The sequence below is a fragment of the Barbatula barbatula genome, assembly GCF_947034865.1.
Source record: "Barbatula barbatula genome assembly, chromosome: 16".
NCBI classification, from domain to species: domain Eukaryota; kingdom Metazoa; phylum Chordata; class Actinopteri; order Cypriniformes; family Nemacheilidae; genus Barbatula; species Barbatula barbatula.
In genome coordinates, this window is record NC_136779.1 from 21,766,292 (window position 1) to 21,793,284 (window position 26,993).

The 26,993-nt window shown below is 37.7% G+C and overlaps 3 protein-coding genes across 6 annotated transcripts in view; 2 read left to right on the top strand and 1 right to left on the bottom strand.

The window, feature by feature from the left end:
* Positions 1-3,780, top strand: part of sgms1b (sphingomyelin synthase 1b) — a gene marked incomplete at its 3' end in the record, with an annotated part of 9,120 nt that extends 5,340 nt beyond the window's left edge. Inside the window, 4 exon segments of the mRNA XM_079477302.1 lie at positions 571-643; positions 3,411-3,423; positions 3,508-3,562; positions 3,670-3,780. Coding sequence (XP_079333428.1) covers positions 571-643; positions 3,411-3,423; positions 3,508-3,562; positions 3,670-3,780 — 252 coding nt within the window.
* Positions 3,781-6,588: 2,808 nt separating this feature from the next.
* Positions 6,589-14,414, top strand: asah2 (N-acylsphingosine amidohydrolase 2). The gene is made up of 21 exons (XM_079476616.1): positions 6,589-6,703; positions 7,083-7,221; positions 7,508-7,611; positions 7,816-7,959; positions 8,462-8,638; positions 9,396-9,523; positions 9,617-9,694; positions 9,803-9,923; positions 10,144-10,269; positions 10,834-10,920; positions 10,991-11,095; positions 11,203-11,284; positions 11,402-11,517; positions 11,636-11,730; positions 11,935-11,974; positions 12,075-12,170; positions 13,078-13,173; positions 13,263-13,415; positions 13,496-13,552; positions 13,631-13,713; positions 13,958-14,414. Exons 2-21 carry the CDS (start codon positions 7,092-7,094, stop codon positions 14,154-14,156), a joined length of 2,217 nt encoding a protein of 738 aa, XP_079332742.1. The 5' UTR covers positions 6,589-6,703; positions 7,083-7,091; the 3' UTR covers positions 14,157-14,414.
* Positions 14,415-15,021: 607 nt separating this feature from the next.
* On the bottom strand, positions 15,022-25,801 carry a1cf (apobec1 complementation factor). Of its 4 annotated transcripts, none has more exons than XM_079476618.1 (12): positions 25,693-25,801; positions 22,862-23,005; positions 21,879-22,013; positions 21,607-21,737; positions 21,042-21,280; positions 19,723-19,887; positions 19,518-19,615; positions 19,157-19,436; positions 18,142-18,335; positions 17,931-18,067; positions 16,535-16,662; positions 15,022-16,266 (listed from the first exon to the last, which is right to left on the bottom strand). In XM_079476618.1, exons 2-12 carry the CDS (start codon positions 22,958-22,960, stop codon positions 16,121-16,123), a joined length of 1,752 nt encoding a protein of 583 aa, XP_079332744.1. In that variant the 5' UTR covers positions 22,961-23,005; positions 25,693-25,801; the 3' UTR covers positions 15,022-16,120. The 4 variants fall into 4 exon arrangements, with proteins under 4 accessions (XP_079332744.1, XP_079332746.1, XP_079332743.1 ...); XM_079476620.1 differs by having other exon boundaries at positions 16,526-16,662; XM_079476617.1 differs by having other exon boundaries at positions 18,142-18,359.
* Between the last annotated feature and the right edge of the window lie 1,192 nt (positions 25,802-26,993).

Genomic DNA, 26,993 nt, shown 5'->3' on the forward strand with positions numbered 1-26,993 from the left:
GTGAAGTACACGCGAATAGACTCAGACTGACCGTCATAATGCCTCCGTTTGGAAGATGCTCCCCACTACTTGCGCTCAAAGTGTCAGAAGATGGTCGTCTTTCCTCTATACGGTCCGCATGGGATCGATTATCAGACCTTGGATCTACATTTTAGCCTTTATGGGGATGAGAACAGTTTTGGCTTTAAGCTAACGGTTGACAAGACTCCAGGCCAAACCAGACAAGTCATTGTCGTCTCCCTGGTTGTGTTATTGCTCATAGCACAATGATGCATTGCACAACAGCGCCAACAAATTGGTGTTCACAACACAACCGAGATAAAAATGTCAAGAATTTCTGAATAACTTGATTATGTTTAATCTAATAATCTTCTGCCCTGTTTATATGCACAAAGATATTTTTGTCAACCCAAGTAGAAGGTTAAATTTTTCTACCAGACAACACAGGATAATTTTTTTATATGGAAACGTACAGATGATGTATTTTGTTTGAATAATCCGATGTTCCTCAAGTGCCTTAATGATCAGTTTTGACAGTGTTCAGCTGTTATTGTGTATTTGTGACGTCAGTGTTTCGGACCGTACGCGTGTGATGTCGGCATCTTCATATGCTTGAAGCAGAAGTGTCCTTTCATCAACGAATGTAAAGTGCCAGTTCTGTTCCATCAACAAAGCTAATCCATATGTCCTTAACCATTTCTCTCACATGTAGTGTTTTCAATGTATTTATTTATGTTTTGACATTTCAGTTTTCTGCGTGCTGAGACTCAGAGAGGTTTGAATGTAGTATTGTGATAACTGATTATCTGTCCATTGACTACTTAATACGACAAGTATGTAGCCGGGCCTGTTCCTCCGTTGACCGACAAATTAAATCTCAAATATTAGCACAAGATGACTTTGTTTCTTTACAATTTCTGATCACATTTTACTAATTCCTAACCATATCAGTTTTAATAATTACAATGTATTGTGTATATAATCATGTTATACAGTGATATATAATAGTTTGCAAAGGCTTGAAGTGAAAAACGCCTTTTACAGGAGACAACAAAGACATTTTAATATACACCTAAAAGTGAAAAGATATTTTATTTGCTAGCTATTATACCTATATAAAGTTTATATAGACAATAAATTGTAATTTTTAAGACTGATGTGGTTAGGAATTGGTCAAATGTGCCTGGAAGAAATATGACCAACTATCTGATGACCTGTTTTAAGATCCAGGTTTTCCAGCAATTACTGTACTTTGAAGGGGCTAAAATGTAAGATATCTTTCTTGTCATTTCTTATAGTTCTGATGAAGTGGAAGTCAGTTTGTTCTCAAGGTGTGGGAAGCATCTAAAGTTTAACTGATGCTGCAAATATATACAGTCCAGCTGCGGAAAAAAACATTTCTGAGACCGTTTTTTCAGATTTTTGTTTCATTCTTTGAACTACTATAAATATTTCTCCCACATGTCCATTGTTTCTTTCTGCATTCAATTACAGAAAATGACAACTGGAGAAACAGGTAAAAAATAACAGAAAAGATGGTCTGTATGTTTTAGACCTCAAATACTGCAAAGTTCATTTTCGCTTTTAAGAAATACAAAAGGAGAAGTTCAAACATTTTTCTATGTAGTAACCTGAATTTGTCTCAGTTTTCATGTCTTGTCATGCAGTCAGTCTTTGACTCGTGAGGTTTGATTTTGTTGAAATTCATCAGTCAACGGTCTGAAATGGATACAATTCATCTAGAAATGATGATGATGAAATGAAACTTTAAAATGGTCTCTTAATTTTTTCTGCGGCTGTACATATACAGTGCCTTATAAAAATATTCACATAATGTTATTCTTTTTGATATTTCATTTTAAAACACTAAATCTCAATTAATTAAAGTATTGTTCAATTTATGTTAGAAAATATTTGTGGAAAAAAAAACTCTAGGAAAATGTATTTTCCTTGCAACTTTAAGTCTCAGCTCTGTTGTAAGTTCACATCAACGATAAGTTAGACAGAGAGATGAAGTGATGATGGAATAAAATGAGTTTATTGTGTAATATTAGTTTCGTTTCGATGCTCAGTCTGACAAGTAATATTATTCCAACATAGACAGTGAAAATTACTGCTTCATAACAGTGGCACGTTATTCAGAAGTGACGAAAAAACACCATCCAACATAAGATTAAACAACAATATGAAAACTAATACAAAACAGAATTGTATATTAAAATATAGGCTATAATAAATCAACAAAATATCAAGCATTAAAAAATAAGAATTTCCGGATCTGTCTGATACTTAAAACTTGGCTGGCGATTAATTGTCTAATAAATCATTGTGATTATGACGATTAATTGTCTGTTTTAGGGCTTTGTCGATTATGGTGATTAATTTAGAGCTTTGACAGTTTTGAAACAAACTTACTTTTCTGAATATAAGACTTTGTTTTCTTTCTTGGAAATACATCGGAAAAATGGGCCGTCATATATTTAAAGTTTAAGCTTTTTCCTGTCAATACAACGGCCAAATACTTGTAAATTAAGTAGATAAATCAGAAGTGAATCGAAGCCACCGTTAAATTGCTATCAGTCATAGAAATGCACTGGAAACTACAAGAAATTTTAACTTTTATGGTAATGACATTTTTGTATACTGGTTTTCACACTGAGATTAGTTGAAATAACATTAAATCGTACTGCAAGTTATTTTGTTAGTATTATTTAATATTAATGGTATCAACAGTAGAATGAACCCGATTTGATTTGCCCTATAACTCATGGTTCATTTTCGTTATTATTTCCCAAAGTTTGCATTATAAGTTTCAAAACTATCAGTTGCATGCACACGAGGCCCCCGCGCATTCTGCTGCTGCCTTTTTATTTTTGCAGAGAAGCACAGCCGGTATGTCTGTCACTGGATTAATCTATGCGTTTGTCTTTTATATTATTATATTCAATACTCTACGTGTTTATATGGTAAGTAAATGATGTGGTGACAACAAACATTACCCTTTCAACGCATGCAAGTGAGCGGAGCAGAGATTCTTCTGATGAAACGTTAAAACTCACGCTTGTCAAGCAACCCTTTCGCTTATTATTGCCTAAAGATTATGCACACATTCCTAATATGATATCATTTAAGGTAGATATAATGCACATGATCAGAACACAGCTCGTCAATACTTGGACAAAATGAAAGGGCGAGTCTTTATAACATTGTGCTATTCATACTATTTATAATGCATGGTTGTATTATTTGTTGGAAAGCTTGATGTTTTTGCACTCCACGTATATGGTTCAGTGGCACTGTGTGGTTTTGAATGCTGTTCTTATCATTCAGTCTGTGGGACAAAAGACGAGGGCTGTTCTGAAAAGTCTCTGATGCTCTGCTGCACACGGCGTGTTGTCTTTCCCTTAAAGTCTGTGAGGATAGGTACATCTGAATGTGGTTCCTGCAGGTCTGTAGTAAGAGATGTGTAATAATAGTGACGTGGGTTGTCTTGTTTTCTTCTTGCAGCTGTCTGGAGAAGTTCCCTCTTGTGAGCTCAGTGATGGAGGAGCTGGTGTCTTGGGTATTTCTGTGTTGTGTATGTCTCAGAGTTTGACTCGAGTGTGTTCTCCAGTTTCAATAAAGTGTCTTTCAGTGGACAGTCAGTTGGTGAAGAATCTGTGTTTTTAGATCTTGCTAATGCCTGGCTCAGACTACAGGATACTCGGACAGAATTTTACCCTCCCGAGAATCTGGCCTCGATCGGGTCCGATGTTCAGTCTAGATTATCACGCAATATGAGGCATTTACAGATCAAATCTAACTTCTCCCGATCTGCTCCTAGAAAAATCAATGTTTGATATTAAGGATTTTAATCGGGGTGATGACGTTGGTACTTTCACAACAATCAATAGAGCTCCGGAGGTTGATGTCACCCAATCTGAACTCGGCCATTTTGGCAGGCATTCAGGAGAGCGCTAAAGCCGCTGTAGCATTGGTATTGACCTGCAAGATCAGTTATATAGCAATGCTGGCTACCTACAAACAAGGACAGCTAGGGTCGATTACGTTAGATGACAAAACAGTTGACTTATCCTTCCAATGAGTACAAAGCAGGTTAAAGCCGGCAGACTCCAAAGTTCAAAGTTCAATAGGCTATCCATTAGAAAATATCCATAAATGTTCACCACTCCAGGCTTGTAAAGAGTCTCCTGACTAGGACGAAAGGTGTATTAGGTAGTTGTAGACGTTAGGACCTGCAGGTAAGGGAATGTATCTGTTTCTTTATTGATACATGTTTAAAGCAACTCGGGGGCATCATGTTTAAAGATGGGGTAACACACACAGTTTCTGCCGATCCCATATGAATCTTGAGTACATATACAGTAGTATAGCATACCTCGTATCTATGAAGAGTATTTAGTTTGATCAAACTTACAAAAGAGAGATACAGCTGTATGATTATTTCCGGAAAAAGACAACACATCATCGCATTAATCTAAGGCTGTAGCTATCGATTATTTCAGTAATCGAGTATCCAACCAACTATTCCAACGATTAATCGAGTATTCGGATGATAAGTACCTTTTCTTTACTAAAGACCAACACTTATTATACAAGAGAAAATAAGACAGGTCTCTTAAAATGAACAAATTATTTGTTTCCTTTTTAGAAAAATATACATATTTATTGCTGAAATTGCAAACATTAATATCTGTGAAAACTAAACCCATTTAGTACATTCCGTTGCCGTATTACATTCAAAATGCAATGTTATACAAATATATACGTAAAAAAATATATATAAATTAAAATAGAAAGATTCATTTAAAAGCTAAACTACAAACTTCAGCTTATGCATGATGCATTTAGTTTACCTAAATTGTTTATTTATTTTTTACTATTTAATAGTAATTTATTTGTCCATATAAAACTACTGTAGTTAACTTGACTTTTATTTGGCAGGTCGTCAGAAGACATTAATGTTTTAGTGTGTGTTCACTTCACATAGCTTTACTCAGTAAAATGTTCGTGAAATAAACTCTCAAAGCGACTCTGGAGATTTTTTTTGTATTCAAATTACTCGAGGAATAGTTCCAACACTACATTAATCCCTTCGAGCTTTTCAGACATATGACTTATTTTGACTTAACGCGTGCAGTTCATGTCCGGCATGTTTTAGCACTGGGACCGTGCAGTCTTTCATTTTCACATGGTCTCCAAATCCAGTGTTATATCCACCATTTATATAACATCCATCACTGAAATGGAGTGAACAAACACTATTGCAAAAGTAACAAGCTGCAGGCCCACAGCGCAGAAACTCTTGAAGCAGCGCAGCCAATCTTGTCTTCCTATCGGCCGTAGGTTGGCGCGTGGGTGGGCTCTTTCTTTTGCCTTGGCAAGCTTTTCTAGCAGAGTTGCCCAAAAAAAGAATAGGATCCCTTTTACGAAAAAACTTACCGAATCAATTTGTAGTGCTGGGGGAGTGTATCAAGCATAGAAATACTACATCATCCGTCCAACTCGTTTTCTTAACAAGTTGACCATGTTAAGCATGAGAAGCCAGGACGTTTAACAGTGTAAAGAAGTCAGAATGCATGACATAGCATGTTACCTCGACTTCAGTCTATTAAGTTTTGCTATGCACAGGTCTATGTCTTTTGAATGAAAGTGCGAAGTGAACTGTTGCCTCGAAAAGCATGCTGGCGCCATTCATTTCAAATTCGCTTCCGGCTGTCGTTTCCTGCCAGGATGGCGGTGTAAACAGAATAGGTCACCTGACTGCCGGAGCTCTATGAGAGTCAAGACTGCAAGATGAAGAAGTGACTGACGGAACTTTAAAAGTGTAAAAAGCAACAGCTGCTGCAGTTCGTTTCGACAGCTTGTTGAAATGTGGCAACAGAACAAAAATCTCTATAATGCGTCCTTCAAGTTCCACTAGATGTCACGTTAAATGCATTACACATTATTTAAATCGCTTTCGGCGAGATTTCGTTTGTATGTTAAAATGACCTTGTAGTGTTTGATGTAATTTAAACTCCCGTAGTCTGAGTCAGGCATAAGGCTGGTGTGCTTTTGATGTCAGATTCACTTTTGAATCTCACTATTCTCTGTTGTTTTGGTCTTAAAGAGACAGTTCGCTCAATCATTTATTCACCCCTCAGGTTGTTCCAAGAATGTCTGTGTTCTGGAAAATAAATACTATGGGAGTCAATGGGGGACGAGATCTGTTTGAGATCTGTTCTCCGAGTCCTCACTTTCCTTGGTCAGCCTTTATGGGGATCGTAAAATGCTGTATTTTGCAAAAACACAATAAAGGCATATCATTATGAAATCTGGTTTGCTTTATCAAGACCATGTCTTAGAAGGATTGTAAAGTTTTGTCATCTAGAGACATTAGTGACAGAAAGTGATTTAAATCTATTAACTGTTCTCGTTTACCACGTCAACAAATTCCAAGGCTGCTTGCAGCTATATTTATTATTTATCATTAACGTAATGCAAAAACATGAGGTCTTTACTATCCTAAATGTTATGCAACCAGTCTTATCTAATCTGTTTGTTTGGTTAAATGCTGTTCGTATTGAATGCAGGCTATAAAAATGTACAGTGTAGTACCTTTGTCCTTGTGCAGTGTGCATTATAAGTGTGCACTTGTCCTTGCTGATTTCTCTACTTGAAATTGACACCATTCACTCAGTTTCCTTTATAAGCAACACAGGTACGTACCCAAATTGTAAGAATAGTTGTTTTATTTGTTTTATTAGCGATATTACAATGGCAGTTTAGAAGCTTACCACCTGCCTATGTGCAGTATTATATAAAAGCATGCATTGTTGTTGTTTTGTAACCTTCTAGAGATTGACAAACGTCAATGTCTAAATAAAATTATGATTAGAATTGTATTGCATTTATGAAAATAAATGAGCCCAGGAAAAAACATGGAACGAGTTGCATGTAACAACAACCGAGTGCTCTGAATGTTTTGTGGTTCTTTACGAAATCACTGTCAGAGACAAGCATCTTGTTTTCTTAACATCTCTGCAGTTCTAGTTTACCTGTGTTGTATATGTTGTGTGTCTGTATATGTGTGTCTCCAGTGAAGCACGATGGCTCGTAAGACGGCGAGCTGTCGTCTCAACGGTCTGGAGATCTCGCTCATGGTTCTGTTCCTGTTAATGACGGCCGCCTCAGTGGGCTTAATAACAGTCTTAGCCCTCAAGCTGGACTCAGAGAAACGTAAATGTTACATAGTCGTTCTTTTTGACTACCTTTAATGTTCCTTTCTTCATCTAGTAATGCAACAAAATGTGCAACCGTTCACTGTGTTTGGTGAAAGCAGGATTTGTAATGTTTAGGATATATAAATATAAACTGACATTTTAAGTTACATGATATGATATAAAATGGGGAAATGCTGGGGTGATGGAATACAGTTTCGTTCTATCAAACCTCGCTGTATATTTGTACGTCAACAAAATTAAATCAAATAATCTCACACGTCTTGTCTGAATCGCCTTTGCAGAACCAGAGGAACCCACAATCCCCACAGTGAATCCTCCAGAGACCCGCTATCTCATCGGCGTAGGCCGAGCCGACTGCACAGGACCTGTGGCTGATGTACCTCTGGTCAGTTTGTTTGCATAACTTTTGCATATCAGCGCCAGATAAAACCACTGCCTGTTATACTTTGTTTGCTTGTATAGGCGAGGCTTTACGAAAGCTATCAATCCATCGGTTATTACAATCTGATAATGTTTAGGACTGATGATGATCTCTTGTCATAAGAATGTCTTACGTGATTTCTCTATCGTTGTTTATTTGGGGGGATAGATGGGTTACGCCCACACTGAGCAGACGGCACGAGGCATTCACACGCGTCTGTTCAGCAGAGCCTTCATCGTGGATGATGGAAGCAAACGAGTGCTGTTTGTCACCGCTGACGTCGGCATGGTCTCTCAGAGACTGAGACTCGAGGTACGCCACATCTGTTTAAATACACTGTATACATGCCAAATATAAATGACCATACAGAAGGAATTCTTTCTGACCGTGTCACATTCAAGTCTTTATATGTCATGTTTATATAATTGCAGGACAGGGTTACTTAAAGTGATAGTTCACCCCAAAACTGCCCCCATTCACTTGCATTGGTTTTGTGTCCATACAATAGAAGTGAATTGGTGCTGGTGCTGTTCGGTTACCAACTTTCTTCAAAATATCTTCTTAGTATTGTCATTTTTGGGTAACTATCACTTTAAGTGATCAGAGGAATCGCCCAAAGCTTTTATTTGTGATTACAATGAAATACAAATGTAATAAAATGTTTACAAATGTTGTACATACATTAGTAAGTAGTTGTAATTGTAAAGAATCCCTTTAAAATCAATTCCTTCTGTTTGCTGTTGTTCAGAAACGTTCTAAAAAAACATGAAAAACGTGGCACATGCGCTTTAGATTTTCTTGACGTTGATGGCAGGTTTTGCGAGAGCTGAAAGTGAAGTACGGAGATCTCTACAGACAGGACAATGTGGTGATGAGTGGCACACACACACATTCAGGTCTGGCCGGATATTTCCAGTACACCCTCTTTATGATCACCAGCAACGGCTACATTAAACCATCTATACAAGCCATGGTCAACGGAATAGTCAAGGTACGTTTCACATTAAACTGGAACTGTTAGATGATTAATCATGATTAATCGCATCCAGAATAAAAGTTTGTGTTTACATAATAAATGTCTGTGCACTGTGCACATTTATTCTATATTTACAAACATACATGTAAATATGTAGGAAACATTCACATGTTTAGATATCATTTAAATGATATATAAATTAGGGCTGTCAACATTAACGCGTTAACACATGCGATTCATTTGATCAGATTAATGCTTTAAAATATTTAACCCAATTAAAGCAGCATCCGTTTATTTGGTCATCCTTTGTCTAGCGTTATATTATACAATCACGCTTTTATTCAGGCAAAGGCCTTTGAATCATTTAATAATCGATTTAATGCAGACGTCCGTTGCAGTACGTATACCGGAATGTTCTTAAAATGATGTTGTTAAAGAAATCTGTTGTTTCTACATTCATTTACATTTGAAATGATAAGAATGTAAAAGTATTTTAAAAACATTCATGTTATGTAAGTTTAATCGTGATTAGCCGCAGAAAAAATATGTCGATTGACAGCACTAATATAAATATATACATTAATTTATTCATTTTTACATTTGTATTGCTCTTTAGCATACTGTATGTACATCTGTATGCGTTTATACACATAAAATAAATATGCGTATATTATGTGAACACAAACCTTTATTCTGGATGCGATTAATCGTTGAATATTAATGTGGTCAAATGTAATCATAAAATGATGAAAATCTCAATTCCCTTCCTCAGAGCGTTGATACAGCTCACAGAAACTTAAGACCCGGACGAATTTTCATCAATAAAGGAGAACTGATCGACAGCAATCTGAACAGAAGTCCACACTCGTATCTGAACAACCCTGAGGAGGAGAGAAACAGGTTTGTGCATTCATCCACACGACTAAAACAATCCTGCTGCATTTTCTAATAACATTTATCCAGAGTTCCTTTCTGATCCCGTATCCCATCCAGGTATGAATACAACACAGACAAGCAGATTGTCATCTTGAAGTTCACCGATATGGATGGAGATGGCATGGGTCTGCTCAGGTATACACAGCAGAACACTGTCAATTCAGATTATAGACCGTTGATCAGATGAGATCTGAGATAATAAATGTGTTGATAACTGATGTATGTGCTTTGTTTACCCATCAGCTGGTTTGCCGTTCATCCGGTCAGTATGAATTACACCAATCGCATGGTGAGCTCAGACAACCTGGGCTATGCCTCGTACGCCTTTGAGCAGGACAAGAACATCGGCTTTCTACCCGGAGAGGTAAAATGAACGATTGATCTTCTTGATCTCAATTCCACCCATCGGCGCTCATGAACTGTGTCTTTATTAGTTTTAATCTACTGGTTTACAACCGCTCAAGGACATTTTGTCACTGAGTTTAGTCACTAGTTTGCTCATAGACATTGTGGATCATTGTGTCTTTAGGAGAGTTTGTGTTATGTTATCATGTCAAAGCGCAGGGCTGCTTGTTTTCCCGCAGGGTCCGTTTGTGGCCGGCTTTTCATCCAGTAATCTGGGAGATTCTTCTCCAAACATTCGTGGGCCCGTATGTGTGAATACAGGTGAAAAGTGTGACTATCTTAACAGCTCCTGTCCCACCGGAGGAGTGAGTAACCATTATTTTATTCACACGAGTCAATTCATTTTTTGTGTCTAGGGACAAAACTATTTGATAAATTCCTGTCACTATATTCTTGAAAACCTAAATTTGTATATTTTAATACGTATTCTTTTGTTTTGGGAACTCAAAAACCCTACCACGTCAAGCGGACTGAGAAAACTGTTTTAAATGGTGTTTCAATGATAAACATTCAATTCTAAATGAAATACCATGGCATCATTTTAAGGTTCAACCAAAAGTGTTTAGCCTAAAAACTGTTCATTTTATTAAATAAATACGATTATCATCTGAGAATTCCTTTTTACAATTCAATTCATGTTTAAGAATGTAGAGTTAAAACGAAATACAAATCTAAGAAATATACACTATATAGTGAAAAGTAAAAAAATGGCAGATTGCATTCAAATGGTTACAAATGGTAGCAAGCATGTTCTTTATTAACAAAAAACGCTTTAGAAAGTGTTTTCGAGCTTTGCCTTTCGCCAAGTAACAAACAGAAATCTCTCCAGAACATATCCAAAACAAGAATACACACATTTTGTCTTTCAGAAAAAAGCGTGCATTGCTTTTGGTCCGGGTGAAGACATGTTTGAAAGCACGAGGATTATAGGAGAGAACATATCTAAAAAAGCAAAGGTATGTCACATTATTGCCCTGATCAATGAGTTAAATATCTTTATTTTCAGCGAGTGTGTTTGCTCTGCAGGAGCTGTACAGCAGTGCTTCACAGGAGTTACACGGGTCCATCCACGCCGCCCATCAGTGGGTTAATATGACGGATGAAACTGTGCCGTTTAACTCCACTCATACCGTAAGTGCTTTTAAAGACACACACACGACAGCCCGTCACGGAGACTGTTCACAGAATACACTTCTCTCTTCTGCAACGTGTTACTGATGCAGTTTTTCTGTACCCAGGGCCGGACGTGTAAACCCGCTCTAGGCCACAGTTTCGCTGCTGGAACCACAGATGGAGGAGGAGAGTTCAACTTTGTACAAGGCAAGGAGATGTGTTTCTGACATAGAAAATTTATCAGTAAATAGAAAATGGTCATGAGTTTGAATCCAAAGGCCCTGTAGATGGACTGGTGGTGATTCTCTGTTTTATCGTGAGCAGGGGATACGGATGGAGACCCTTTCTGGGACGGCATTAGAGATGCACTTCTTGGAACCCCGTCCAATGAAACCAAAGCTTGTCATCATCCTAAACCCATTCTCGTGAGCACAGGAGAGGTCAGATGAGAAGCAGAGCTGCTTGTTTTCTGATATTATAGTCAAATCCAGAATCAACCCTCATGGCCGTAGGGCATATAGTAAGAAATAACGCTGGTTTATATGTTTTTCTCTGCAGATGAATGATCCTCTGCCATGGCATCCAGCTATTGTGGACGTTCAGATCATCACCATTGGCTCTTTTGCCATCGTTGCTGTGCCGGGAGAATTCACGTGAGTTGTTGTTGATACATAAAGCTTTAAAACAATACCACGGTACAGTGATGGTAGCAGATGTGAGTGGGATCTTTTCTTATTTTAAGGGCATTGTAGGTGTCCGTGTGGTTTATGCGTTCTCTCGGGGGCTTGTCTGGGTTCTACCATATATATTCATGCTGGTATGTGTCTGTTGTGTATACTGAGATTCTTCTCTTTCAGGACTATGTCTGGAAGAAGGATTCGGGAGGCAGTCAAACAGGTGAAAACATCAACAAATTGATCATTTATGAAAACGTTGTTCCACTGCAAAATATCAAATTCCTTGACGCTTGAAATTTCTTTGAAATGATGGATGACAGGAGCTGGATCAGGGGCCGTTCACAAACAAAGAGGTGGTGGTCGCTGGTCTATGCAACATCTACACCCACTACATCACCACGTATGAAGAGTACCAGGTACAGTATATACTGACGCTTACCCAATACTGCGAATGGTCATGTACCACAAAAACTGAATTTTTATCATCTGGATTAAAACCTGCCAGGCCAGAAAATATTGGCTGAAAATGATCTGATTCTTTAATATTGTGCTCTTTCACATTTAAATGTGTTTGAAAACGTGCAGTTTTTCTAGTTTAGTTTTATTAAATTATAAAATGTATTTATTACAGTTAAATGTTCAGCAATTTTTGGTTATTTGCTTGTGTCATTTTATTATTCCTCTCTTTATTTTTTATGTTGCAATATGAGATTAATTGAATCGTTTTATTTTAGTTTTTGTTTATTATTATAATTGAAGTGCCGTTAACTTATTTCAGTTTATTTCCAAGACAAGATTTTCATTTTTTGTTTTGTTCATGTTTTCCAATCATTTTTACACCATGTCTACGCGACACGACAAAAAAACCCATTTTAATTTAGTCCACACTGGATGCTGCGCGATGCAAAACGACAAACCCATTAAGAACAAGGCATCCCGTTTTACCGCTCGCGTCTGGTGTAGACAGGGTATTAGGCCGATATTTTATTTGAATTCAATAACCAGAAATGTTTTCATTTCATGAAACTAAATAATCTTGCGGTAAAATCCGTTTTAACTATTTAAATTTTGTATTTGAAATCTATTTAAATGCAAAATACAAAATTTAGGAGGACAAAGAAATGTTTTTTAAACCCGTTTTTGCAACACCAGTTACTTCAATTATAGCAATATGAAAACTAAATACAGACACAATGATATTGGTTTCTCCAAGGCAATAAATACCTTATTACCGTCTACATGCCTGCTAAACCACGACCATGCTGTCGCACAAAAAAAGAAATTCTTCGTGATTGACGTTAATTGACAGAGATGCTCTTTCAGATTCAGCGGTATGAGGGCGCGTCCACCATCTTTGGTCCTCACACTCTATCAGCATACATCCAGCGCTACAGAGGTCTGGCCAAAGCTATAGCTCAGGTGTTGTAACATATCTAACCTTATCCATATCTTCTTCAACTCAAATGAACAGTTGTGATGGCTGATCTGAGTGAACACATGTACCACAGGGAACCACAGGAGAGTTGCCCAAAGGTCCAGAGCCTCCGTTCTTCGACGACGACAAACTCTTTAATCTGATCAAGGATCCGGTAGCAGATAGAGCGCCGGTAAACCGCACTTTTGGCGAGGTGCTCGAGCAGGTTTCCCCCGTTTATAAAGTGGTGAGTCGATCTTATACACAGCACATTACTGATCATTGAAGTTGGATAGACTGGATTCATATGATTTCTCTCTTTCGAAGGGGGAAGTTGCGTCCGTCACGTTTGTCGCTGGAAACCCGAGACACTCTGGAGATATAGTGAGTGCTTCGATAGCATGAGATTCTCCTTTATGTCTGTGATATGATATAACTAATCTGTAATGATTGTCATATCAGAGGGATAAGACGTTAGTTACGGTGGAGAGGTTTCACAATGACATGTGGGAAATAGTTCACACGGATGCATCATGGGAAACAAGGTAATCTGTTCACATCACATCATACTTGACTTTTTACCGTAGTGCTAAAGTCGCCAGTAGAGTCGACGGTATCTCTCAAGGTTCCAGATAAGATAAACACTAGGTTTTTATCACTAACTGTTATTTAAACACTGAACATGGGTGTAGGTTTATATTTATAATGTATTATTTACATGAATAGCCATTATCTTATTAAGTTCAGTCTTCTTCAGACATGACGGTGTGTGTGTGTGTGTTTTTATAGATTTCACTGGATTAAAGGATTTCTAGGTATAAGTAACGCTACGGTGGAGTGGTACATCCCAGGCGCAGCAGAGGCGGGCACATACAGGATTCAACACTTTGGACACTACAAACAGTCACAGGGGAACACGAGCATCATCACGCCGTACGTGGGCACATCAGACGTTTTCAGAGTCACCAGGAGCTTTTACTACTTTTGAGCACGCTTTTATTTATATACTGTAGCGCTTTTCACAATGCACAGGATTTCTGAGAGGACGGCAGTTCTGGTCCAGGATGCTAAAATAAACACTATACTGTAGTATGATGGGTCTCTTTCATACTGTAGCGCAGGAGTTTTAACACTAGAACCACCACGTGGATGTTGTTCAACAGATCATTGACTTTGACTAAAATTGTGTTGTTCACAATCCCCTGTTGTTGAAAATTGTTTCCATAAAACCAGATCAAAAAGCCGCGTTTATTTATCGCATGCCATTTTTGAAAAGTGAGCTTTGAACACAAAACAACAGCACAAAAACATATAATATGAAGATATATAAAGAGAACTAATAAGGAGTTCTCTGTTGTGTTTCATTTATGTATTGAAATTAGCCTCCTGAAATTCTTTAGGAGAAATAAAAATTGGTTTTAAATGTAAGCAGATTGTAGATGTAGAATAATCTGGATTTGAACGTTAATATTGAGATCTTCAATAATATTGACTTTTCTGAGCTCAGTTTGACACATTGTGACCATCTCTTCTGAAACTCTCATGACATTTCTTGAATTAGGAGAAATTTCTGAGACATAGATGAGACTTCCATGTGTTTCCATGTGTTCTCCATTTGGTCTGGGAGAAATGATCAAGATATCTGTGCTTATTCTTTCTTATGAGCAATGTGCATTTAAACAAACATTTCATTCAAATGACTATTTTTATAAAAGCACTCATTCAGCCATGCTAACCTAAATACAGTTGCTCTGTTGTCCATCACTCCACACGGACAGCATCTTCCTCACATGTGATGCCAACAACTTGAAATCTTTGAAATGTATCACACACGCAAGTAAACAGCAGAAATGTCTTGAGAAGTGAATTCGATTTATTGATGGTTTGTGGATGTATTGGAATTATATAATCTTGCCTTTCACATTCTGTAGCTCTCGGCTTATTTTCTTCTCCTGATTGGTGCCTGTAGAAATCTCTCTTCAGTTTTAATGTCAATCACTGACGCAGTGAATTACTTCAAACAGTCAATGATCTAAAGACAAACTGAGCTGGACTTCAGGTATAAAAATAAGTTCTAAGTGCTACACAAACTTTAATACTGTCACCGATACGGAATCTTATTTAGCAAAAATGTCTGTGTTTAGAAACGCTGTCATATTTTTCTTACATATAAAAGTATGAGATGACAAAATCTAACAAAATAGACAAAGAAAAAACAAAGCTACAAACTACCTTATTCAAAACCCTAAAACGGTCGGGTGCATATAAAGCATACAGCGAGGCATACTGTAGGTTTCTTCAGATGGATGTTAATGTAAAGACGGAACAAACTAAAAAAAATTGTCTGCAGGGATATGACTGTGTATTTTATCATTTGATAGTAATGATTTAGTGTTAATAATACGCAAAATAAACACATTCAGAGGCAGCATTAAACAGTTGAAATATTATAGACATTTGACTAATTATTATAGTGAATTTGTGGTGTGAAAATTAAAAACAAATTTTTAGACTCAAAAAAACGTTCAGCAGACAAAAGCTTGTAGACATTTTCTCGAAACTTTTGGGATTGAGTTATTAGACAGCTATCAGACCGTCAGCTTCCTGAGTTCGAGTCAAAAGATGACTCGCATTGACACAAACATCACTACAATATTGCAATATGCAAAAAAAAACATCCCTGCTGAGAAAATAAAATCATCCAAGAAATTCTAATTGATTAAAATGGCCGTTCTAATATGGTCTCTACTTGTATTTATGGTGTGATGTTATCTGATCGATGGAAACCAATAGAACACCATTATATCCTACTGGAATAAGACACATTGCATTTTGTATTTGAATGGTAAAAGGGATGTGTCCTGATGTGAAGGAAAAAACCTAAAAACATAAATCTAACAAACCTATAAACAGAACACAAACTAATATTACAAAGACTATATGACTGATATATTAAAACACTCCATATGCGTCGCCGCGGGTGGCCACAGCGAAGGCCGGGTAACCCTCATAGGTGGCATATGCGGTCAGATCCTGACCCAGAGAAACAGCTTGTTTCAGCTGACCGGTGGACAAGGCAGTGCTGGCGATTGTATAACCTGTGAACACAAGGCCAACAAAACTTATATAGAAAAATATATTTTGAGAGGCAATCTTTAACACGGTTCATTTGTTTAATAAATATAACTTCAACATTCACTCTATGATGTGTACGTTTTGTGCATTTATTCTCAATATAACCAATAAAACAAGAGGTTCTACATTTATGATTGTTGAATATTTACTATATAATATTATACAAATATATAACAGGATTGTAGTAGACATTATGTTATAGTAAGTGTCAGTATTACAGACCTCACATACCTGGGAAAGCAGCGGTGGAGGCATCAGCGCCCTCTGTCTGCAGGCCGAGGATCTGCAGCGTGTGGTCGGCCGCGTGAAGCTTCGCCTCATCCATCGAAGTGCAGAGCTTGGCGGGCGTGAACGGGTGTCTGATGGGGCACACGGAGAGGTAAAAGAGAGTTTATTATATTGTAGGGGAAAAGTGACCTGACTGAGTTGTTCGACTGAGGTTAAATTAAAAAGGTCCCTCTTTATGAAACCTCCCGTCCCGTCCACCAGTAACAACAGCAAGGAAATGTTTATCTTGGCTGAGATGTAATCTATCTAAACCGTTGGGATGTAAAGCTTATTTTCAGGTTTGTTCGGCAGTCAATTGCGCAAGTGTTCTTCAAAATCAAAATTTTTCTGTAGATTTCTTCTAAATTAACCAAAACAAGCTGTATTTATATCTGCTTAATTAAACGTAACATTTCAGGGGAAAATACGGCCTGACAAATGTACGCAAGTTTACTTTAAAGCCTGAATTCATATGGTTGCAACCTAAACCTGTACTCTTGCGCAACAGCAAAGCACTACTGTATAAACACACACGGACACTAGGTGGCGGTATGTCCTATTGACACAAACCAGCCTGCCTGCCATAAAAGAAGAACACGTTCAGTATCAGTAAGCGTCTGTTCAAGCTTTAAACTACCCTCTTTAAGACATTTAAGACCATTTGAGACATCAGCATCCACCATTATCGTGTACTTTATGAGAATATACTGATAAACACAATAATATGATGCTTGCGGTTTTGTTATTTATTCTGTATTAGAGCACATTGTAATATTAGCCCCCGTCAGCTAATGACCAAGAGTGAGAAGACAATAACGTTAGGCTACTGGTGTTGATAAATCAACATAAAAAAGTCAAAATCTGGCGGCCTCTTCAGGTTAAAATGAGTATTACATTTAGCTTTTTTTAAAGAATTTAAAATATTTGATGTGTTTCTAACGACAAATGCTAGTAGTGTAAGGCTATTACAACGCATTAAGCCATACATTTCTCTATACACTGGGTTCCCTTTAAACTATAGCTAAATTATTAGCTCATAAATGATGGATGTCAGCAAAACAATATTTGCGTTTTGTCTGTTGGAATAAGCCGTGAATTCGAATGCATCTTATTATTGTGTTTATCTGTCTGTTCATTACCACTCACCTCCAGACCAAGACAAACGCTAAGTCTGGAAAGGAGGGAGGGCTTCACTTCTGCGGCTCTCTGCCTGATGTGCCAAACAATGTGTATAATGGTTTTTAATGCATTGCTACAATATGTGGTCGCCACGATGTTCTGCATCTCACTTGTTAGAACCATACATTTGAAACCGACAATTACAAATATTAAAATAGAGATTGTTGAGGATGTGACGTACATATTTGGATACTGAGAAGCTAGAGCAGGGATGGTGACTTTGTAAAGAAAAAGTTGCCTCTGATCTGGTCCGATAGCAGAGTGAAGCTGGTAAACAGGTTGACCCCAGTTGTTCTTTTGACAAATATCCTCCAGGATCTGCAGAAACAGATATCAAAATCAGCAAATATTTGATCCTTTATTAAAATCCATAAATGATCTTTTCTGTGTACCTGTGGGGCGTGTTTGATGCCGTGGGGCTTCAGGGTAACAGGGGTCATGGGCGTGAGCTCCATTCCCGGGAGAAGGTCATAGAGCTTGTCATCGGGGCGTTTGTCTGTCTTGAGTTGGTACGTGGTACACCCGTGACCCACACCTGTGTAAGCGAGGTATCCTCGCCCACCCAAACCACGCACACCCGCTGCCCCTACAGGTACATTCATGTAAATTTCTAGGAATGCAAGAAGGCATTAAGTCGAATCAAATCAGCAGAAATCACCCGGGTTCCAATCAAGACAACGATCATATCCATTCCAAGCCAGCACATTACAGAGATCGAAAATGTTTGCTCATAGATTTGTTTTCTCATCATTCGCTTTATAGATTTGATTTGATTCTTTGATCCCCATCCACTCAGAATATGATATTATTATCACTAGAACTGTAATATGCAGGCATGGACAACATCTTGAAATGCTAGATACACAAGCAAAATATAAAAGATAATAGAACACAATGCAGTTTGTTTTTGTCTTGGACATGTGAAAATGCAGACGCAAATGCCATATGTATATATAACTGACCCTAATGAAACATACCAGCTAACAAAAATAGGTTCAACTGTAACAATGTTTTGCAAACTTTCTAATTAAGTTATGCAAATATTATTTTTAATTGTTTTCAAACATTCAACTAACAGTTTATGTTTTTTTAACGTTTAAAAAATGTTTAGCGAGGACAAACATTGATAAAATGCCCTTTTAACGTTTCTGCAAGAAAGTTAATAACGTAAGCCAAAAGTCTAAAAAACTCTGATTTTCTGATTTAGCTGATTTTCCTTCTGACCCAACCCCTTTAAAACCAGCTAACCAGACCAGCCTGACCAGACTGTGACTTTTAGATTTTTCGATCAGTTAGTTTCAAAAGAATTTCATTATAGATTATCATTATCATCACACCTTCAATCATGTCTGAAACCGATTTCAACAGACAAATCAGATGGATTGATAGAGGGAAGAAATTACCCACCTCTCACCGAGGGTGACCTCACCAGCCCTCGAGCGCTTACAGGTCCTTTGGTACCTGGAAATCGAAACTGATTGGGGATGGTCGCGTACGCGTGGGGAGTGTAAAAGATGGGAGCGCCCAGATAGGCAGCGGACGTGTCGTACATTTGTCCCACAGTGTAAGCGTAGTCTCCTTGCAGCAGAGCCGCTCCACGACCCCCGGTGCCTCGGGTGTATCGAACGTAATTGTCTTTATCCACAGGCTTGGCTAGCGTGACCTCAATGGGAGAGCCGTCTATGACCTGGACGAATGTCAGGGGTTTTATTCCAGCAGTACTTTATAACATTTAGACTCTGGTAAGAGATGGTCGGGTCCTGTTTACCTTTCCGTTTAAAGCATTCATTGCGCTGATGGCGTCTTCCCTATGAGAGAAATGAACGAAAGCGTAGTCTCTGATCTTCTTCACGCGTTCAACGGCTCCTGTGTACAAGAAATAATCATATCTCATAAGACAGTCAATGGATTTTTGCCTGGCCAGGAATCTCTTTTTTTCAAGCAACACTCTGGTTCTTCTTGGATAAGCTGACCTGGTTTAATGTTGTTGAACTCTTTCTCGATGGTCTCCTCTGTGGTGGCCAACATCAGATTACGGACATACAGGATTTTCACTGTGGACATGGTGTCCTCATCTACCTCCACTTCAGGTTCTGCCCAGTCTACAGCGATAGCGTGACCCCACAGCTGAATTCTCCCTACAGAGACAGAGAGCAGGTCAGGGTCTCAGATCGTCTGGTCAATGAACTAAAGCACCTTTAGACTGAAAACAATCAATAAGACCTTTAGTCATGTCTGTCGACTACATTGAAAATTGTCTGTACTTTTTTCGAGCAGAGAGCAATGAGTTTTTTATTACTCATAGTTCTGTCAAATCGATTAATCGATTGGGAAATATCTTTGCATGTATTTATTTATATATAACTTAGTGATATAAACCTTTTTACTTTTATATATTTTTCCTATATAAATACATGTATGTAATACAAAATGAATATGCACAGTAAACAGACGTACATTATTATAAACATGAATCTCTATTCTGGGTGCAATTTATCACGATTAATCATGGAACAGCCGTTATTTATATATATTTATGTAAATGTTTGATGTATTCACACATGTATGCGTGTCCTTATATATGTACATGTGTACACGCCACAAATATTTATTACAAAAGCACAAATATTGATTTTGAAATCGATTAATCGTGATTAATCTCAGAACAGCCCTAATGTATATATATTTATGTATATGTTTGATGTATTTACACATGTATGCGTGTCCTTATATATGTACATGTATACACGCCACAAACATTTATTACAAAAGCACAAATATTGATTTTGAAATCGATTAATCGTGATTAATCTCAGAACAGCCCTTACGTATATATATTTATGTATATGTTTGATGTATTCACACATTTATGCGTGTCCTTATATATGTACATGTGTACACGCCACAAACATTTATTACAAAAGCACAAATATTGATTTTGAAATCGATTAATCGTGATTAATCTCAGAACAGCCCTAATGTATATATATTTATGTATATGTTTGATGTATTCACACATGTATGCGTGTCCTTATATATGTACATGTGTACACGCCACAAACATTTATTACAAAAGCACAAATATTGATTTTGAAATCGATTAATCGTGATTAATCTCAGAACAGCCTTAATGCATATATATTTATGTATATGTTTGATGTATTCACACATGTATGTGTATACTTATACTGTATATGTACCTACACACATATATTACAAAACAAAATATTCACGATTAATCGATTAGACCGAACTGTTCATTTGTTCATCCGTGATGTAATTGTTGCATTACCTGGAAGTAATTTCCTCCTGGCCATTGCAGCAGCTCTATGGCTCTCATACTCCACGAAGGCAAAGCCTCGGTTCTTGGTCTTGTCCGCAGCGCTCGGATAAACAATGACATCAGTGACACCATCCGTCACTTTCTTCATCTCCCCCAGGATCTCCTCCCTCTTTTTGGTTTTGGGAATGCCGCCCACAAACAGTCGGCAGTTGTCTACGCTTGCACACACACCCAGAAGTCTCCCGTTCCTGAGGCAGATGAAGATTGTTGGATTATTTTTGGTTCTTTGTTCACTAGAGCTTCAGTGCAGACATTGATCAGGGTCACGTGGAATTTAAGCCCAAAAAGCTCAGCAGATATATCCAGAATTGGACCGGTCTTGGTGTGTGTTATTTAATATTTGGTTAATCTGATATTGCTTCAGCTAACGAATAAACGTGGAGAACTTTAAACTACATTTCACACATTTTGTCAGGTTTTAATCTGTTTAGCAGAATTCTGCCCACCAACATAAATGTATTCAGAAAAAAGCTTTGTAAAGTTTGTTTTCTTTCTCGTTCCTAAAGTGACTAACCTGATTTCGTAGTTGTTAAGTTGTTTCATGGCGTTTTTCCCCTCTTGTTTTGTGGAAAAGGTGACAAATGCATAACCTCGATTGTTGCCATTGAAATCCATCATCATCCGTACTTCATAAATTTTGCCAAACTGCAAAAACATGTAAGCATTTTAAATGAAAGATTTCTTATGATTCTGTAAAACCATCTACCGCTATTAAAAAACCAAATAAGTGGAGGATTAAAGTCATTCCGAGGCTGATAATAGCGGAGTGAATGTCAACTCTCTTACTTTTTCACACAGTGGCACCAGTTCATCCTCAAAAAGATCTCTAGGAAGCTTTCCAACAAAGATCTCACTGCCTCTCTCTGGAGGTGGACCTTCCCAACCAGGAGGTGGACCACCATATCTCCTCTGCCCATTTTCCTGAGCAGAAAACAGGTGAGAATTATGGACTAACATATTTAAAACATACAGTGTAAAAAATCCTATAAAATGTGACATTTTCTGGCAGCCGGAGCCTTAGAAATATTTCCTGTAAAATTACACGTTTTCACTGTAATTCAATGGTTTTGACTGTATTTAAAATATATGTTAAAATACAAATAAACCCTGTAATAATTCGTAAAATTACAGATTTTTCTATCTAAATCTAAAATAATAAATTACAGGGGTTGAATTACAGAGATGTACTACTGGTTCACATGAAGAAAACCCACAACAACACAATAAATTTACTATGCTTTGCTTTTAATCATTTAAGTGTTTATCCATCATCACCACAATATGGCACCACTTTACAACACAAATCGTTTTGACAAGCAAACATTTTGGAACGACTTTTCTATTAACCAATCAGATTGCAGGATTTGTGTCAATGGTATGGTTGGGCTTAAGAATTTGTATGTTGGCTTCTAATAAACCCAAATCCCTTGATCAGAAAGATAAGTTATGGTAGGGATCAAGGTTGGCCTTTATGAAATTCAACAATGGTTTTATTTTGATAAAAGTGTGTATCACATGTCCGTTTGCAGATCGGTTACAAATAAAAATCATAGTTCATATCTTGTTGCCCTGGTTTTTGGTTTAACTATAGTATCTAAATTTTTGTGTTAAACCATGGGTTAATTTTTGTAAAGGATAGGAATGTTGTCACTAGGCCGATATAAATAATTGAAGTGTTATGCACTGGTGGCACATTGTTCCCGTCTTAGCTCTCAGGTTTGTTCATGTTGAAATCTGAAATAACGGACGTTTGGTGTCATACGTGGTACCTGATGTATGTGATATCCCGTGCGCTGGATGAGATCGCGCAGCGCAGCTTCTTTCTGTGTTCCCGTCAGTCCATCCGCACATTTTTGATTGGTTTCCATTGTGAGTGATTATCAGCAATAAATCAGCAGAATTAGGGGTGCTCACTGAAATTCAACCAAAGTTCAAACACACATGAGACATGACAGAGCATTCTTCACGATAACACGCCACCAAATGTTGTTTACAGTCCACAGGGGGTTCAAAGGTAATGAGGCCATATGTTCCAATCTCATAATGTATATATATAAAGCTTCGTGTTATGAACGTTACGTGACACTAATGCCGTAAAGCATCAGGGAAACATTTGATCGACTGCTGTCACATTTTAGTTTAGTCTCTGAACAAAGTCGGTTTGAACTTGATGAAGAAGCTGTCAGTATATGTTGACTTTTTATCTGGTGAACCAAAGTGGGGAAAGGAACATTTTGCTCACCTCCGGGTCAAGGACTGTGCTGTAATTATTAACTAAAACCATACAGCCGATGAAAACACCAGACAGTCATTGAGCCTCTGTGTTCATCATCGAGTAAAAAAAGCATCTTTTCCTTCGATCAGAACTCAGGAAAGCGAATTATAAAAGCTTTAATTCTACTGTCACATCGAATGGCCCAAAAGTAACATTGTATCGCTTAGATATTGCACTTAAGACTCGAGTTCTTAGTTTCGATTTTGTCTCTGATGTTTCGCCAAATGACAATTATAGTATTTATGAATGTAAAGAAATAAACCAGGCCAACGTGAAAGAATTGGATGGAAAAATGTTTGATGTCATATTCAAATCTCTGCCTTTAAAATCTGATGACAGGTTGAAGTGTTCGGGTAAATCTTACATTTAAAGGGACAGTTCACCCACAAATGAAACTTCTGTCACCATTTACTCACACTCGACTTCTGTATATATTTTTGTTCTGATGAACACAAAGAAAGATATTTGGAAGAACGCTTGTAACCACACATATCTTATATAGGAAAAAATCTTTGTAGATGTCTTTGTTCTGTTGAACACAAAAGAAGATATTTTGAAGAATGTACGACCGCAAACCGTTCTGGGCAATTTTGACAACCATTGTATTTTTACCTACTATAGTAGTCCATGGGGGTCAAGATCTGTTTGGTTATAAGCATTCTTCCAAATATCTTTCTCTGTGTAAAGAAACTCGAGAGGGAGAACATGATGACAGAAATCATTTACATTTTTGGGTGGACTGTCCCTTTAAGTACTGAGCGGATGCTTTTATCCGAAGTGACTTGGAAAAATAAGCAAAGCAATAAAGTAGTTAAAAGAAGGAAAACCTTTTATTTACCCTCATCATATTTTAAACCTGTAAATCACTCTTTCTTCAATGGAACACAAAAGAGATATTTTAAGCAATGTCTCAGTGGTTTTGTGTCATATAGTTGAGAGTTGTTTGGTTATCAGTATTCTTCAAAATATCTTCTTTTGTGTTTTGCAGTAGGAAGAAAGGTTTGAAATGAAACGAGAGTGAATGAATGTTTAAATTTTTCTTATTTTCAGTTTAGTGAGACAAAAATACGAGAAAGATATTAAATACTATAAGGGTCGAGTTGCTGTACATGAGTGCTGTTTGACAATCATGATTGAATCACGTCACAGCCACAGGTCTTTAAAGTCATCGACTAAGTGTTTGTTTATCTTCCTCTTCCTCAGTTTCACATGATCATTGAGAGATGTTGAAGACGTGAAGGAGATCCAGTGCAGAGGTCAAAGGGCACAGAACTGCAGAGTTAACAGCACCATCTGTAAGTCTTACCCAATGCAATCCGAACATCAAACAAAGCTTTTCTACCATTGCTATCCCTCGAAATAATAAAACAGAGAGCCGAGCCGAGCCAAAGATCCATCCTCAGCTCATCCAAACTGAAACGGCTCAACGAGACACTATAAGCAGTTGTGATGCATACCCACATGTTGGCAAATATAAAGAGGCCGATCCACACATTTCTTATGGCTGATCCATTAAAGCGAGTGTCTTAAGAGAGTCAGGACCGAACTCCATTAGCCTGCTGTCCATCCGTGGCTCTCTTATGGACAGCCTGGTTACCATTTGCATAAACAAGATAACCAGACCAGCGCTTATCATGCCTGGATCCCCGACAGCGGCTTCAGTGCATGTTGACCGAAGCTAAATACACACAGCCCTGAAGGCCATTGTGCTCGACAGAAACCGCAATGTTGTTGCCTGACAATAACTGTACATTTATTTCTTCATCTCTGCTAAGGACAAGGAGCGAGTGATTCCCTAGCGACTGAACCTCTCTGAGATGCTGGACGGGAAGAAACCTCTTTTCAGCTCACGTCCACCTTTTTAAACAAATGTATGCAAATGTAAACTTCGAAGATGGCGAATAAAGAAAGATGTCATATGCACAATAACCCTGCTGGACCCCAAAGCACATTTACTGTCTGCGAGGTTACGTTTACTATGGCCGGTTAGTATCGTGCCATATGTTTCTGTGCGTGAGTCAAATCAACGCTCGTGTCTCAGCTGATCTCCCTTCAGTCGTACTGTAAATCAAAATATATTATGCGTTACACATACAGCGTGTGTAAAAGAGCTGCGCATGTCCACGATAAACACGTTCACAATAGAGTTGTGCACAGCTGAATGTTTAAAATACTCCTCGTATGTGTTGGTTTCACACTGGACAGTTCCAATGTCCATCTATGAGTCGACAGAAACATTACAACACGCAGGTACCGTCAAACAGATGCTAAAGTAAGAGACCTGACGCCATGCAATACATCTCAGCTGTAAATGAGACAACTTACCTGAGCAATTTCAGAGATCACCACCCGGGAAACTCAGACCCTCATTCTGCTGAATTTGGCAACGTGTCACTAGGGTGATTCAGTAATCACATCATATCAAACTCCAAAGGTTCACTGTCCTAGAGCTGCTTTACGAGCCGTGTGGTTAAACGTTAACTCGCTCTATCTCTCCTCTCGCCGCAGGCCGGCCCTTTGACCAGGAACAACACAACATATCTGTCATACACGGCGACATGCTGGAAAACTGAGCCTTTTACACTTTAATGGAGGGATTTAAAACTAAATGTCTTTGTGTATTCTTTCCTCCTTCAGCACATTGAATGACAGATGCATTCGAAGAGGCTAGAAAATGCGTAAAATATACTTAAAGGAATTGTTCAGTTTTGTCGTATAAAACCTGAATGAGTTTCTTTTGCAGAGCACAAAACTAAAGAGTTGGAGAATTCACTTCTATTTGATAGACACAAAACTCACACGCTCACCGACATTCCTCAAAATATCTTCTTTCGTGTTTAGCAGAAGAAAGAAAGTCGCACAGGTTTGAGGTTTAGTCAATGAGGACATAGGAGGTCACGTTTAAGAAAAGTCAAATCATCTAAACAAATAAATAACACACTTAAGTTGTGACTCAAAAATAAATAAAAACATCTTCACTGTAGTCAGTTTATCTTCTTGAGGTCTCACTGTTTTTCTTCATTATTCCTTCCAAGTCGTGCATTTCAAAACATTTGTTATCAAGTATAATACGTTTGCACAATAACATTTTTTTGTCTACAAACTACTTTCTAACATTTGAGTAAACATCTTCAGGGTTAAATGTGTTACTCAAGTGATCTTAAACTGAATGAAAGAGTCGATTGTTTTTAATTTTTCTCTTATAAATCACGAAGATGCTCATTTATTATGGAAATGACCGAACACCAAGAAATATCTTGATTTGAAGTTGTTTAATGATGGATTTACTAGTGAACGTACTGTAGTACCGTTCCCAGATACTATTTCTTACTCTAATATTATAATTGACTACAGTAAACTAGTATATAACTTAATATAATACTGTATTTGTTTTTTCTTGTGGCAAGTTTGTTGAGGCCCCCTAATGGACCCCTGGGATAAAAACACATCTGTTTTATTTATGTTTTACGTTCAGATTTATGTCTTTCCACCTGACACCACGTCACGACAAAGTATACATGGGAATGCTTATTCTTGTACTGTTCTGTGTTTGTTGTCTCTTCTGATATGAAGCGGTGGTCCTGTGGTGGTGACATGTGAACATCGCAACACTACTGCTGTAAAAC

What these genes read in the sequence shown, in the direction of transcription:
- asah2 (XM_079476616.1), top strand. Translation starts at nt 7,092, where the DNA reads ATGGCTCGTAAGACGGCGAGCTGTCGTCTCAACGGTCTGGAGATCTCG. An exon ending in TGGCCAAAGCTATAGCTCAG is followed by an intron (nt 13,174 to 13,262) that starts GTGTTGTAACAT and finishes CATGTACCACAG; the next exon opens with GGAACCACAGGAGAGTTGCC. An exon ending in TTTCCCCCGTTTATAAAGTG is followed by an intron (nt 13,416 to 13,495) that starts GTGAGTCGATCT and finishes TCTCTTTCGAAG; the next exon opens with GGGGAAGTTGCGTCCGTCAC.
- a1cf (XM_079476617.1), bottom strand. Translation starts at nt 22,960, where the DNA reads ATGGAAACCAATCAAAAATGTGCGGATGGACTGACGGGAACACAGAAA. An exon ending in CAGGAGGAAATTACTTCCAG is followed by an intron (nt 19,888 to 21,041) that starts GTAATGCAACAA and finishes CTGTCTCTGTAG; the next exon opens with GGAGAATTCAGCTGTGGGGT. An exon ending in GCATCAAACACGCCCCACAG is followed by an intron (nt 18,068 to 18,141) that starts GTACACAGAAAA and finishes CTGTTTCTGCAG; the next exon opens with ATCCTGGAGGATATTTGTCA.